The 15,514-nt window shown below is 44.1% G+C and overlaps 1 protein-coding gene across 1 annotated transcript in view; it reads left to right on the top strand.

Moving 5' to 3' along the window:
* Positions 1 to 1,825: 1,825 nt before the first annotated feature.
* LOC135574947 (WASH complex subunit 5-like) overlaps positions 1,826 to 15,514 on the top strand; it is an 86,962-nt gene continuing 73,273 nt past the window's right edge. Inside the window, exons 1-3 of the mRNA XM_065027071.1 lie at positions 1,826 to 1,955; positions 2,226 to 2,470; positions 3,791 to 3,936. Coding sequence (XP_064883143.1) covers positions 2,285 to 2,470; positions 3,791 to 3,936 — 332 coding nt within the window. The 5' untranslated portion in view covers positions 1,826 to 1,955; positions 2,226 to 2,284. The remainder of the gene's footprint in view (positions 1,956 to 2,225; positions 2,471 to 3,790; positions 3,937 to 15,514) is intronic.

Raw genomic sequence — 15,514 nt, 5'->3', positions numbered from 1 at the left:
AAGGTAGGGACAACAATACATCATGTGAAGCAGCCACAACTGTAACCCTAACCTTAACCCCTAATCCCCTAGCTTATCTAACCTTAGCCACCAAGCTAACATTAACGATTAGCTACCTAGCCACCTATATAACATTAGTTACAACAAATTGGAAATCGGAACATGTATGATTTTTGCAAATTTGTAACATATCGTACGAATTGTGATTCATAACATATCAGTTGAAATGTAATATGTACATCCACAAGTTAATATGCGAAACTTAAACATGTCACACTAATTGGAACGTCCTGTAGTAACATTTACTATGTTACGTTTACCCCTTTAGTCCAGGTTGGATAAGGTGAAGTAAGGTTATAGTTGCTATTCTGTGAGGGCCTACGGTATGTTCCAAACCCGTTACGGTGCTTTAGGTGCCAAGGATTCAGAGGTGTTGCAGCAGTGTGAAGAAGGGAGATCCCAAGATGTGAGAACTGTGCAGGATAGGAGTGTAAAGCTGGGATAGAGAAAGCACTGTGGGGTTGCCAATGCAGCTGGGAATACAAAGTGCCCTGAGAGAGAGAGAGAGAGAGAGAGAGAGAGAGAGAGAGAGAGAGAGAGAGAGAGAGAGAGAGAGACAGAGAGAGAGAGAGACAGAGACAGAGAGAGAGAGAGACAGAGAGAGAGACAGAGAGAGAGAGAGAGAGAGAGAGAGAACGTCTGTATATAGCCTCGTTATTGTTATGTTAGGTTCAGATTGCCAGAGTTCGCATGGGGTAGAACGTTTCCTATGCTGAGGCAGTGAAGAGAGTAGCGAATAGCCCAAGGGTGAGTGATTCGACTGGAAACGCCCCCCACTGAGTAGGACAGAAGTAAGGTTGGATTTCTTGCGTTCGTAGCCATGGTGATCAACTGTACTGCGCTGATGGAGCAGAAACCACAGAAGATATATGAGGTAGTTGCAGCAGCAGAGAGATTTTAGTGTAGAAGATCTGCAAGGAGTTTAGAGAAGAGAGGTTACATCCTCCCAGGCTGATGTTGAGGGACGAAGAAGAGGGAGGGTGTATAGGTACAGGGTTAGATGGTAGATAGTGTATAGGTACAGGGTTAGATAGTATATAGGTACAGGGTTAGATGGTAGATAGTCTATATGTACAGGGGTTAGACAGGGTGGTATAGGTACAGGGTTAGATGGTAGATAGTCTATATGTACAGGGTTAGATAGTGTATAGGTACAGGGTTAGATAGTAGATAGTGTATAGGTACAGGGTTAGATAGTAGATAGTCTATATGTACAGGGTTAGATAGTGTATAGGTACAGGGTTAGATGGTAGATAGTGTATAGGTACAGGGTTAGATGGTAGATAGTGTATAGGTACAGGGTTAGATAGTAGATAGTCTATAGGTACAGGGTTTAGGTACAGGGTTAGATGGTAGATAGTGTATAGGTACAGGGTTAGATGGTAGATAGTGTATAGGTACAGGGTTAGATGGTAGATAGTGTATAGGTACAGGGTTAGATAGTAGATAGTCTATAGGTACAGGGTTAGATAGTGTATAGGTACAGGGTTAGATAGTGTATAGGTACAGAGTTAGATAGTGTATAGTGGTAAGGTTTTAATGGGTGTAGGGTTAGTTAGTAGGCCAATTTTTTCCACCAAGTAATGAATTCATACCACAGAATAGTAGGCTGATACACAGCCAATACAGTAGGTGGCGACATGCACCTATAATATTTGTTTGCGGACCGCCATAATAGCAACGAAGAAGAAGAAGCGGCAGAAAATTCACACGAAGAAGAAAAGCCCCCTGCTCTTATTCTTGACTTCGTCGCCACCTAGTGGTCCACAAACACTCTGCAGGGAAGATGAATCATGTGGTTTGTCATGTGATGGTAAACAGGAATTGAATTGAAAAACTTGAAACGGTCAACATTTAGCGAGCAACTACACTATCCTATAGGTGTATACCTTAAGGTGAGTACGGTTGTGAAATGATGCATGTAAAACATTTAGAAAGTTGAAAACTAGTCATCGCTCGGGTCGGTAGAATTCACCGCTTGTTGCAAAATATCTTTCCGGCCACTAGCTTCAAAGTAGCCTGCTGGTGATAACTACATGTACAATTATTTCATGTAGCTATCTGAACTCGTTAACATTATACAAATGAATACTATTTAGAGATGCAGTTTTAGTCCCTGGTTTAACCTGTGGCAGCTGTGTCTCTTTTTTTTTACACAATACTAGAGTAGAAGTGGGCCAGAGCCCGAATTGCAGAGGTGCCTTGTAGACCTTAGACCGTCGCCATGGTGGATTTCCTGGCGGAAAACAACCTGTGTGGTCAGGCGGTGCTGAGGATCGTGTCCCGGGGAAACGCTATCATAGCCGAGCTCCTCCGCCTCTCGGAGTTCATCCCTGCTGTCTTCAGACTCAAAGACAAGAGCGATCAGCAGAAATACGGAGACATCATCTGTGACTTCAGCTACTTCAAGGTGAGATGGGAGGAGGGTTGTCTTGTTGAATGAGTGTGAGATGAGATCACAGTGAAAGGACATTGTTTGGGGTGCACCTCCTGCGGTAATGGACACGCACACCGCCAGTGTCATGGTTAGGTCTTTCCAATTATGTGATTGCCACCTGTCATCTATGAACTAGATTGTTTGGAATGTGTTATGGCATGATGATGAAGTACAAATCAAATCTAATGTTATTTGGTCACATTCACACGGTTAGCAGATGTTAATGCGAGTGTAGTGAAATGCTTGTGCTTCTAGTTCCGACAATGCAGTAATAACCAACGAGTAACCTAACAATTTCACAACTACTACCTTATACACACACGTGTAAAGGGATAAAGAATATTTACATAAAAAAATATATGAATGAGAGATGGTACAGAACGGCAAAGGCATGATGATGATGATGGTGATGATGAAGAACAGGGATAATGTTATGTCCATGAGTAACCCTTTATATTCTCCCCGGTGCCTTCCAGGGTCCAGTGTACTACGACAGTCATTCCAGTTATCATGATGATGATGATGATGAAGAACAGGGATAAGACATGAGTAACCCTTTATATTCTCCCGGTGCCTTCCAGGGTCCAGAGTACTACGACAGTCATTCCAGTTATCATGATGATGATGATGATGATGAAGAACAGGGATAAGACATGAGTAACCCTTTATATTCTCCCCGGTGCCTTCCAGGGTCCAGAGTACTACGACAGTCATTCCAGTTATCATGATGATGATGATGAAGAACAGGGATAAGACATGAGTAACCCTTTATATTCTCCCGGTGCCTTCCAGGGTCCAGAGTACTACGACAGTCATTCCAGTTATCATGATGATGATGATGAAGAACAGGGATAATGTTGATGATGATGATGATGAAGAACAGGGATAAGACATGAGTAACCCTTTATATTCTCCCGGTGCCTTCCAGGGTCCAGAGTACTACGACAGTCATTCCAGTTATCATGATGATGATGGATGAAGAACAGGGATAATGATGATGATGATGATGATGATGGATGAAGAACAGGGATAATACATGAGTAACCCTTTATATTCTCCCGGTGCCTTCCAGGGTCCAGAGTACTACGACAGTCATTCCAGTTATCATGATGATGATGATGATGATGATGATGATGATGAAGAACAGGGATAAGACATGAGTAACCCTTTCTCCCCGTTGCCTTCCAGGGTCCAGAGTACTACGACAGTCATTCCAGTTATCATGATGATGATGATGATGGATGAAGAACAGGGATAAGACATGAGTAACCCTTTCTCCCCGTTGCCTTCCAGGGTCCAGAGTACTACGACAGTAAGCTAGAAGCCAAACCAGATCTGCAGGATCTGGACGATGAGTTTCGGGAGAACAACCTGGAGATACTCTCACGATTCTACCTGGCGTTTGAAAGTGTCCACAAGTACATCGTCGATCTAATCAGGTCAAACAGAATTGTCTGTCTGTCTGTCTGTCTGTCTGTCTGTCTGTCTGTCTGTCTGTCTGTCTGTCTGTCTGTCATACAGAATTACCTGTCTGTCTGTCTGTCTGTCTGTCTGTCTGTCTGTCTGTCTGTCTGTCATACAGAATTACCTGTCTGTCTGTCTGTCATACAGAATTACCTGTCTGTCTGTCTGTCATACAGAATTACCTGTCTGTCTGTCTGTCATACAGAATTACCTGTCTGTCTGTCTGTCATACAGAATTACCTGTCTGTCTGTCTGTCATACAGAATTACCTGTCTGTCTGTCTGTCTGTCTGTCTGTCTGTCTGTCTATCATACAGAATTACCTGTCTGTCTGTCTGTCTGTCATACAGAATTACCTGTCTGTCTGTCTGTCATACAGAATTACCTGTCTGTCTGTCTGTCATACAGAATTACCTGTCTGTCTGTCTGTCATACAGAATTACCTGTCTGTCTCTGTCTGTCATACAGAATTACCTGTCTGTCTGTCATACAGAATTACCTGTCTGTCTGTCTGTCTGTCATACAGAATTCTGTCTGTCTGTCTGTCTGTCTGTCTGTCTGTCATACAGAATTACCTGTCTGTCTGTCTGTCTGTCTGTCATACCAGCTTTATCTAATCAGTCTGTCTGTCTCTCATGCTTTATCTAGTCAGCTGTTCTGTCTCCTCACCATGCTTTATCTAATCTGTCTGTCATCACCAGAATTAGTCCTGTTCTGTCTCCTCACATGCTTTATCTAATCAGGTTCTGTCTGTCTGTCTGTCTGTTCTGTCTCCTCATGCTTTATCTAATCAGCTGTTCTGTCTGTCTCCTCACCATGCTTTATCTAATCAGCTGTCTGTCTGTCTCCTCACCATGCTTTATCTAATCAGCTGTTCTGTCTCCTCACCATGCTTTATCTAATCAGTTCTGTTCTGTCTCCTCACCATGCTTTATCTAATCAGCTGTTCTGTTCTGTCTCCTCACCATGCTTTATCTAGTCTGTTCTGTCTCCTCACCATGCTTTATCTAATCAGCTGTTCTGTCTGTCTCCTCACCATGCTTTATCTAGTCAGCTGTTCTGTCTCCTCACCATGCTTTATCTAATCAGCTGTTCTGTCTCCTCACCATGCTTTATCTAGTCAGCTGTTCTGTCTCCTCACCATGCTTTATCTAATCAGCTGTTCTGTCTCTGTCTCCTCACCATGCTTTATCTAGTCAGCTGTTCTGTCTCCTCACCATGCTTTATCTAATCAGCTGTTCTGTCTCCTCACCATGCTTTATCTAGTCAGCTGTTCTGTCTCCTCACCATGCTTTATCTAATCAGCTGTTCTCTGTCTCCTCACCATGCTTTATCTAATCAGCTGTTCTGTCTCTGTCTCCATGCTTTATCTAGTCATGCTCTTATCTAATCAGCTTTATCTCAGTGTTCTGTCTCCTCACCATGCTTTATCTAATCAGTTCTGTTCTGTCTCCTCACCATGCTTTATCTAATCAGCTGTTCTGTCTCCTCACCATGCTTTATCTAATCAGCTGTTCTGTCTCTGTCTCCTCACCATGCTTTATCTAGTCAGCTGTTCTGTCTCCTCACCATGCTTTATCTAGTCAGCTGTTCTGTCTCTCCTCACCATGCTTTATCTAGTCAGCTGTTCTGTCTCTGTCTCCTCACCATGCTTTATCTAGTCAGCTGTTCTGTCTCTGTCTCCTCACCATGCTTTATCTAGTCATCTGTCTGTTCCACCATGCTTTATCTAATCAGCTGTTCTGTCTCCTCACCATGCTTTATCTAATCAGCTGTTCTGTCTCTGTCTTTATGCTTTATCTAGTCAGCTGTTCTGTCTCTGTCTCCTCACCATGCTTTATCTAGTCAGCTGTTCTGTCTCTGTCTCCTCACCATGCTTTATCTAGTCAGCTGTTCTGTCTCTGTCTCCTCACCATGCTTTATCTAGTCAGCTGTTCTGTCTCCTCACCATGCTTTATCTAGTCAGCTGTTCTGTCTCCTCACCATGCTTTATCTAATCAGCTGTTCTGTCTCCTCACCATGCTTTATCTAATCAGCTGTTCTGTCTCTGTCTCCTCACCATGCTTTATCTAGTCAGCTGTCTTCATGTCTCTGTCTCCTCACCATGCTTTATCTAGTCAGCTGTTCTGTCCTCACCATGCTTTATCTAGTCAGCTGTTCTGTCTCCTCACCATGCTTTATCTGTCTCACCATGCTTTATCTAATCAGCTGTTCTGTCTCCTCACCATGCTTTATCTAGTCAGCTGCTGTTCTGTCTCCTCACCATGCTTTATCTAATCAGCTGTTCTGTCTCCTCACCATGCTTTATCTAGTCAGCTGTTCTGTCTGTCTCCTCACCATGCTTTATCTAATCAGCTGTTCTGTCTCTGTCTCCTCACCATGCTTTATCTAATCAGCTGTTCTGTCTCTGTCTCCTCACCATGCTTTATCTAATCAGCTGTTCTGTCTCTGTCTCCTCACCATGCTTTATCTAATCAGCTGTTCTGTCTCCTCACCATGCTTTATCTAGTCAGTTCTGTTCTGTCTCCTCACCATGCTTTATCTAGTCAGCTGTTCTGTCTCTGTCTCACCATGCTTTATCTAATCAGCTGTTCTGTCTCCTCACCATGCTTTATCTAGTCAGCTGTTCTGTCTCTGTCTCCTCACCATGCTTTATCTTATCTCACCATGCTTTATCTAGTCAGCTGTTCTGTCTCTGTCTCCTCACCATGCTTTATCTAGTCAGCTGTTCTGTCTCCTCAGCTTTTCTGTCTGTTCTGTCTCTGTCTCACCATGCTTTATCTAATCAGCTGTTCTGTCTCTGTCTCCTCACCATGCTTTATCTAGTCAGCTGTTCTGTCTCTGTCTCCTCACCATGCTTTATCTAGTCAGCTGTTCTGTCTCTGTCTCCTCACCATGCTTTATCTAATCAGCTGTTCTGTCTCCTCACCATGCTTTATCTAGTCAGCTGTTCTGTCTCTGTCACCATGCTTTATCTAATCAGCTGTTCTGTCTCCTCACCATGCTTTATCTAGTCAGCTGTTCTGTCTCTGTCTCCTCACCATGCTTTATCTAGTCTGTTCTGTTCTGTCTCTGTTCTCTCCTCACCATGCTTTATCTAGTCAGCTGTTCTGTCTCCTCACCATGCTTTATCTAGTCAGCTGTTCTGTCTCCTCACCATGCTTTATCTAGTCAGCTGTTCTGTCTCCTCACCATGCTTTATCTAATCAGCTGTTCTGTCTCTGTCTCCTCACCATGCTTTATCTAATCAGCTGTTCTGTCTCCTCACCATGCTTTATCTAGTCAGCTGTTCTGTCTCTGTCTCCTCACCATGCTTTATCTAATCAGCTGTTCTGTCTCTGTCTCCTCACCATGCTTTATCTAATCAGCTGTTCTGTCTCTGTCTCCTCACCATGCTTTATCTAATCAGCTGTTCTGTCTCTGTCTCCTCACCATGCTTTATCTAATCAGCTGTTCTGTCTCCTCACCATGCTTTATCTAGTCAGCTGTTCTGTCTCCTCACCATGCTTTATCTAGTCAGCTGTTCTGTCTCTGTCTCCTTACCATGCTTTATCTAATCAGCTGTTCTGTCTCCTCACCATGCTTTATCTAGTCAGCTGTTCTGTCTCTGTCTCCTCACCATGCTTTATCTAATCAGCTGTTCTGTCTCCTCACCATGCTTTATCTAGTCAGCTGTTCTGTCTCTGTCTCCTCACCATGCTTTATCTAGTCAGCTGTTCTGTCTCCTCACCATGCTTTATCTAGTCAGCTGTTCTGTCTCTGTCTCCTCACCATGCTTTATCTAATCAGCTGTTCTGTCTCTGTCTCCTCACCATGCTTTATCTAGTCAGCTGTTCTGTCTCTGTCTCCTCACCATGCTTTATCTAGTCAGCTGTTCTGTCTCTGTCTCCTCACCATGCTTTATCTAATCAGCTGTTCTGTCTCTGTCTCCTCACCATGCTTTATCTAGTCAGCTGTTCTGTCTCTGTCTCCTCACCATGCTTTATCTAGTCAGCTGTTCTGTCTCTGTCTCCTCACCATGCTTTATCTAATCAGCTGTTCTGTCTCCTCACCATGCTTTATCTAATCAGCTGTTCTGTCTCTGTCTCCTCACCATGCTTTATCTAATCAGCTCTTCTGTCTCCTCACCATGCTTTATCTAGTCAGCTGTTCTGTCTCTGTCTCCTCACCATGCTTTATCTAGTCAGCTGTTCTGTTCTGTCTCCTCACCATGCTTTATCTAATCAGCTGTTCTGTCTCCTCACCATGCTTTATCTAATCAGCTGTTCTGTCTCCTCACCATGCTTTATCTAGTCAGCTGTTCTGTCTCCTCACCATGCTTTATCTAGTCAGCTGTTCTGTCTCTGTCTCCTCACCATGCTTTATCTAATCAGCTGTTCTGTCTCTGTCTCCTCACCATGCTTTATCTAGTCAGCTGTTCTGTCTCTGTCTCCTCACCATGCTTTATCTAGTCAGCTGTTCTGTCTCTGTCTCCTCACCATGCTTTATCTAGTCAGCTGTTCTGTCTCTGTCTCCTCACCATGCTTTATCTAATCAGCTGTTCTGTCTCTGTCTCCTCACCATGCTTTATCTAATCAGCTGTTCTGTCTCCTCACCATGCTTTATCTAGTCAGCTGTTCTGTCTCTGTCTCCTCACCATGCTTTATCTAATCAGCTGTTCTGTCTCTGTCTCCTCACCATGCTTTATCTAATCAGCTGTTCTGTCTCTGTCTCCTCACCATGCTTTATCTAATCAGCTGTTCTGTCTCTGTCTCCTCACCATGCTTTATCTAATCAGCTGTTCTGTCTCCTCACCATGCTTTATCTAGTCAGCTGTTCTGTCTCTGTCTCCTCACCATGCTTTATCTAATCAGCTGTTCTGTCTCTGTCTCCTCACCATGCTTTATCTAATCAGCTGTTCTGTCTCTGTCTCCTCACCATGCTTTATCTAATCAGCTGTTCTGTCTCCTGACCATGCTTTATCTAATCAGCTGTTCTGTCTCCTCACCATGCTTTATCTAATCAGCTGTTCTGTCTCTGTCTCCTCACCATGCTTTATCTAGTCAGCTGTTCTGTCTCCTCACCATGCTTTATCTAGTCAGCTGTTCTGTCTCCTCAGCTGTTCTGTCTCCTCACCATGCTTTATCTAATCTGTTCTGTCTCCTCACCATGCTTTATCTAATCAGCTGTTCTGTCTCCTCACCATGCTTTATCTAATCAGCTGTTCTGTCTCTGTCTCCTCACCATGCTTTATCTAGTCAGCTGTTCTGTCTCTGTCTCCTCACCATGCTTTATCTAGTCAGCTGTTCTGTCTCTGTCTCCTCACCATGCTTTATCTAGTCAGCTGTTCTGTCTCCTCACCATGCTTTATCTAATCAGCTGTTCTGTCTCCTCACCATGCTTTATCTAATCAGCTGTTCTGTCTCCTCACCATGCTTTATCTAGTCAGCTGTTCTGTCTCCTCACCATGCTTTATCTAGTCAGCTGTTCTGTCTCCTCACCATGCTTTATCTAATCAGCTGTTCTGTCTCTGTCTCCTCACCATGCTTTATCTAATCAGCTGTTCTGTCTCCCTCACCATGCTTTATCTAATCAGCTGTTCTGTCTCCTCACCATGCTTTATCTAATCAGCTGTTCTGTCTCTGTCTCCTCACCATGCTTTATCTAGTCAGCTGTTCTGTCTCCTCACCATGCTTTATCTAGTCAGCTGTTCTGTCTCCTCACCATGCTTTATCTAGTCAGCTGTTCTGTCTCTGTCTCCTCACCATGCTTTATCTAGTCAGCTGTTCTGTCTCTGTCTCCTCACCATGCTTTATCTAATCAGCTGTTCTGTCTCCTCACCATGCTTTATGTAGTCAGCTGTTCTGTCTCCTCACCATGCTTTATCTAATCAGCTGTTCTGTCTCTGTCTCCTCACCATGCTTTATCTAATCAGCTGTTCTGTCTCCTCACCATGCTTTATCTAATCAGCTGTTCTGTCTCCTCACCATGCTTTATCTAGTCAGCTGTTCTGTCTCTGTCTCCTCACCATGCTTTATCTAATCAGCTGTTCTGTCTCTGTCTCCTCACCATGCTTTATCTAGTCAGCTGTTCTGTCTCCTCACCATGCTTTATCTAGTCAGCTGTTCTGTCTCCTCACCATGCTTTATCTAGTCAGCTGTTCTGTCTTCATGCTTTATCTCAGCTGTTCTGTCTCCTCACCATGCTTTATCTAGTCAGCTGTTCTGTCTCCTCACCATGCTTTATCTAGTCAGCTGTTCTGTCTCTGTCTCCTCACCATGCTTTATCTAGTCAGCTGTTCTGTCTCTGTCTCCTCACCATGCTTTATCTAGTCAGCTGTTCTGTCTCTGTCTCCTCACCATGCTTTATCTAGTCAGCTGTTCTGTCTCCTCACCATGCTTTATCTAATCAGCTGTTCTGTCTCTGTCTCCTCACCATGCTTTATCTAATCAGCTGTCTCTGTCTCCTCACCATGCTTTATCTAATCAGCTGTTCTGTCTCTGTCTCCTCACCATGCTTTATCTAGTCAGCTGTTCTGTCTCCTCACCATGCTTTATCTAATCAGCTGTTCTGTCTCCTCATCATGCTTTATCTAATCAGCTGTTCTGTCTCTGTCTCCTCACCATGCTTTATCTAGTCAGCTGTTCTGTCTCTGTCTCCTCACCATGCTTTATCTAATCAGCTGTTCTGTCTCCTCACCATGCTTTATCTAGTCAGCTGTTCTGTCTCTGTCTCCTCACCATGCTTTATCTAGTCAGCTGTTCTGTCTCTGTCTCCTCACCATGCTTTATCTAATCAGCTGTTCTGTCTCTGTCTCCTCACCATGCTTTATCTAATCAGCTGTTCTGTCTCTGTCTCCTCACCATGCTTTATCTAATCAGCTGTTCTGTCTCTGTCTCCTCACCATGCTTTATCTAGTCAGCTGTTCTGTCTCTGTCTCCTCACCATGCTTTATCTAATCAGCTGTTCTGTCTCTGTCTCCTCACCATGCTTTATCTAGTCAGCTGTTCTGTCTCTGTCTCCTCACCATGCTTTATCTAATCAGTTCTGTTCTGTCTCCTCACCATGCTTTATCTATCAGCTGTTCTGTCTCTGTCTCCTCACCATGCTTTATCTAGTCAGCTGTTCTGTCTCTGTCTCCTCACCATGCTTTATCTAGTCAGCTGTTCTGTCTCTGTCTCCTCACCATGCTTTATCTAGTCAGCTGTTCTGTCTCTGTCTCCTCACCATGCTTTATCTAATCAGCTGTTCTGTCTCTGTCTCCTCACCATGCTTTATCTAGTCAGCTGTTCTGTCTCTGTCTCACCATGCTTTATCTAATCAGCTGTTCTGTCTCTGTCTCTCACCATGCTTTATCTAGTCAGCTGTTCTGTTCTGTCTCCTCACCATGCTTTATCTAATCAGCTGTTCTGTCTCCTCACCATGCTTTATCTAGTCAGCTGTGTCTCCTCACCATGCTTTATGTAGTCTCGTCTCTGTCTCCTCACCATGCTTTATCTAGTCAGCTGTTCTGTCTCTGTCTCCTCACCATGCTTTATCTAATCAGCTGTTCTGTCTCTGTCTCCTCACCATGCTTTATCTAGTCAGCTGTTCTGTCTCTGTCTCTCACCATGCTTTATCTAATCAGCTGTTCTGTCTCTGTCTCCTCACCATGCTTTATCTAATCAGCTGTTCTGTCTCCTCACCATGCTAGTCAGCTGTTCTGTCTCTGTCTCCTCACCATGCTTTATCTAGTCAGCTGTTCTGTCTCCTCACCATGCTTTATCTAGTCAGCTGTTCTGTCTCCTCACCATGCTTTATCTAGTCAGCTGTTCTGTCTCTGTCTCCTCACCATGCTTTATCTAATCAGCTGTTCTGTCTCCTCACCATGCTTTATCTAGTCAGCTGTTCTGTCTCTGTCTCCTCACCATGCTTTATCTAATCAGCTGTTCTGTCTCCTCACCATGCTTTATCTAATCAGCTGTTCTGTCTCTGTCTCCTCACCATGCTTTATCTAGTCAGCTGTTCTGTCTCTGTCTCCTCACCATGCTTTATCTAATCAGCTGTTCTGTCTCTGTCTCCTCACCATGCTTTATCTAATCAGCTGTTCTGTCTCCTCACCATGCTTTATCTAATCAGCTGTTCTGTCTCCTCACCATGCTTTATCTAGTCAGTTCTGTCTCTGTCTCCTCACCATGCTTTATCTAATCAGCTGTTCTGTCTCCTCACCATGCTTTATCTAATCAGTTCTGTTCTGTCTCCTCACCATGCTTTATCTAATCAGCTGTTCTGTCTCTGTCTCCTCACCATGCTTTATCTAGTCAGCTGTTCTGTCTCCTCACCATGCTTTATCTAATCAGCTGTTCTGTCTCTGTCTCCTCACCATGCTTTATCTAGTCAGCTGTTCTGTCTCTGTCTCCTCACCATGCTTTATCTAATCAGCTGTTCTGTCTCTGTCTCCTCACCATGCTTTATCTAATCAGCTGTTCTGTCTCCTCACCATGCTTTATCTAGTCAGCTGTTCTGTCTCCTCACCATGCTTTATCTAATCAGCTGTTCTGTCTCTGTCTCCTCACCATGCTTTATCTAATCAGCTGTTCTGTCTCTGTCTCCTCACCATGCTTTATCTAGTCAGCTGTTCTGTCTCTGTCTCCTCACCATGCTTTATCTAATCAGCTGTTCTGTCTCCTCACCATGCTTTATCTAATCAGCTGTTCTGTCTCTGTCTCCTCACCATGCTTTATCTAGTCAGCTGTTCTGTCTCTGTCTCCTCACCATGCTTTATCTAGTCAGCTGTTCTGTCTCCTCACCATGCTTTATCTAGTCAGCTGTTCTGTCTCTGTCTCCTCACCATGCTTTATCTAATCAGCTGTTCTGTCTCTGTCTCCTCACCATGCTTTATCTAGTCAGCTGTTCTGTCTCTGTCTCCTCACCATGCTTTATCTAATCAGCTGTTCTGTCTCTGTCTCCTCACCATGCTTTATCTAGTCAGCTGTTCTGTCTCTGTCTCCTCACCATGCTTTATCTAGTCAGCTGTTCTGTCTCTGTCTCCTCACCATGCTTTATCTAATCAGCTGTTCTGTCTCCTCACCATGCTTTATCTAGTCAGCTGTTCTGTCTCTGTCTCCTCACCATGCTTTATCTAATCAGCTGTTCTGTCTCCTCACCATGCTTTATCTAGTCAGCTGTTCTGTCTCTGTCTCCTCACCATGCTTTATCTAATCAGCTGTTCTGTCTCTGTCTCCTCACCATGCTTTATCTAGTCAGCTGTTCTGTCTCTGTCTCCTCACCATGCTTTATCTAGTCAGCTGTTCTGTCTCTGTCTCCTCACCATGCTTTATCTAATCAGCTGTTCTGTCTCCTCACCATGCTTTATCTAATCAGCTGTTCTGTCTCCTCACCATGCTTTATCTAGTCAGCTGTTCTGTCTCTGTCTCCTCACCATGCTTTATCTAGTCAGCTGTTCTGTTCTGTCTCCTCACCATGCTTTATCTAATCAGCTGTTCTGTCTCCTCACCATGCTTTATCTAGTCAGCTGTTCTGTCTCTGTCTCCTCACCATGCTTTATCTAATCAGCTGTTCTGTCTCCTCACCATGCTTTATCTAATCAGCTGTTCTGTCTCCTCACCATGCTTTATCTAGTCAGCTGTTCTGTCTCTGTCTCCTCACCATGCTTTATCTAATCAGCTGTTTCTGTCTCCTCACCATGCTTTATCTAATCAGCTGTTCTGTTCTGTCTCCTCACCATGCTTTATCTAATCAGCTGTTCTGTCTCCTCACCATGCTTTATCTAATCAGCTGTTCTGTCTCCTCACCATGCTTTATCTAGTCAGCTGTTCTGTCTCTGTCTCCTCACCATGCTTTATCTAATCAGCTGTTCTGTCTCCTCACCATGCTTTATCTAGTCAGCTGTTCTGTCTCTGTCTCCTCACCATGCTTTATCTAATCAGCTGTTCTGTCTCTGTCTCCTCACCATGCTTTATCTAGTCAGCTGTTCTGTCTCTGTCTCCTCACCATGCTTTATCTAATCAGCTGTTCTGTCTCCTCACCATGCTTTATCTAATCAGCTGTTCTGTCTCCTCACCTGTCTGTTCTGTCTCCTCACCATGCTTTATCTAGTCAGCTGTTCTGTCTCCTCACCATGCTTTATCTAATCAGCTGTTCTGTCTCCTCACCATGCTTTATCTAATCAGCTGTTCTGTCTCTGTCTCCTCACCATGCTTTATCTAATCAGCTGTTCTGTCTCCTCACCATGCTTTATCTAATCAGCTGTTCTGTCTCTGTCTCCTCACCATGCTTTATCTAGTCAGCTGTTCTGTCTCTGTCTCCTCACCATGCTTTATCTAATCAGCTGTTCTGTCTCTGTCTCCTCACCATGCTTTATCTAATCAGCTGTTCTGTCTCCTCACCATGCTTTATCTAGTCAGCTGTTCTGTCTCTGTCTCCTCACCATGCTTTATCTAGTCAGCTGTTCTGTCTCTGTCTCCTCTCACCATGCTTTATCTAATCAGCTGTTCTGTTCTGTCTCCTCACCATGCTTTATCTAGTCAGCTGTTCTGTCTCTGTCTCCTCACCATGCTTTATCTAGTCAGCTGTTCTGTCTCTGTCTCCTCACCATGCTTTATCTAGTCAGCTGTTCTGTCTCCTCACCATGCTTTATCTAGTCAGCTGTTCTGTCTCCTCACCATGCTTTATCTGTCAGCTGTTCTGTCTCCTCACCATGCTTTATCTAATCAGCTGTTCTGTCTCCTCACCATGCTTTATCTAGTCAGCTGTTCTGTCTCTGTCTCCTCACCATGCTTTATCTCAGTCTCCTCACCATGCTTTATCTTCAGCTGTCTCTGTCTCCTCACCATGCTTTATCTAGTCAGCTGTTCTGTCTCTGTCTCCTCACCATGCTTTATCTAATCAGCTGTTCTGTCTCCTCACCATGCTTTATCTAATCAGCTGTTCTGTCTCTGTCTCCTCACCATGCTTTATCTAATCAGCTGTTCTGTCTCCTCACCATGCTTTATCTAATCAGCTGTTCTGTCTCCTCACCATGCTTTATCTAATCAGCTGTTCTTCTGTCTCCTCACCATGCTTTATCTAGTCAGCTGTTCTGTCTCCTCACCATGCTTTATCTAGTCAGCTGCTTTATCTGTCAGCTGTTCTGTCTCCTCACCATGCTTTATCTAATCAGCTGTTCTGTCTCCTCACCATGCTTTATCTAGTCAGCTGTTCTGTCTCTGTCTCCTCACCATGCTTTATCTAATCAGCTGTTCTGTCTCCTCACCATGCTTTATCTAATCAGCTGTTCTGTCTCCTCACCATGCTTTATCTAATCAGCTGTTCTGTCTCCTCACCATGCTTTATCTAGTCTGTTCTGTCTCCTCACCATGCTTTATCTAATCAGCTGTTCTGTCTCCTCACCATGCTTTATCTAATCAGCTGTTCTGTCTCCTCACCATGCTTTATCTAATCAGCTGTTCTGTCTCTGTCTCCTCACCATGCTTTATCTAGCTGTTCTGTCAGCTGTTCTGTTCTGTCTCCTCACCATGCTTTATCTAATCAGCTGTTCTGTCTCTGTCTCCTCACCATGCTTTATCTAATCAGC

The sequence above is a fragment of the Oncorhynchus nerka genome, linkage group LG14 (assembly GCF_034236695.1).
Source record: "Oncorhynchus nerka isolate Pitt River linkage group LG14, Oner_Uvic_2.0, whole genome shotgun sequence".
NCBI classification, from domain to species: domain Eukaryota; kingdom Metazoa; phylum Chordata; class Actinopteri; order Salmoniformes; family Salmonidae; genus Oncorhynchus; species Oncorhynchus nerka.
The sequence above is the reverse complement of the archived record's forward strand: the minus strand, read 5'-3'. Positions and strand labels throughout refer to the sequence as shown.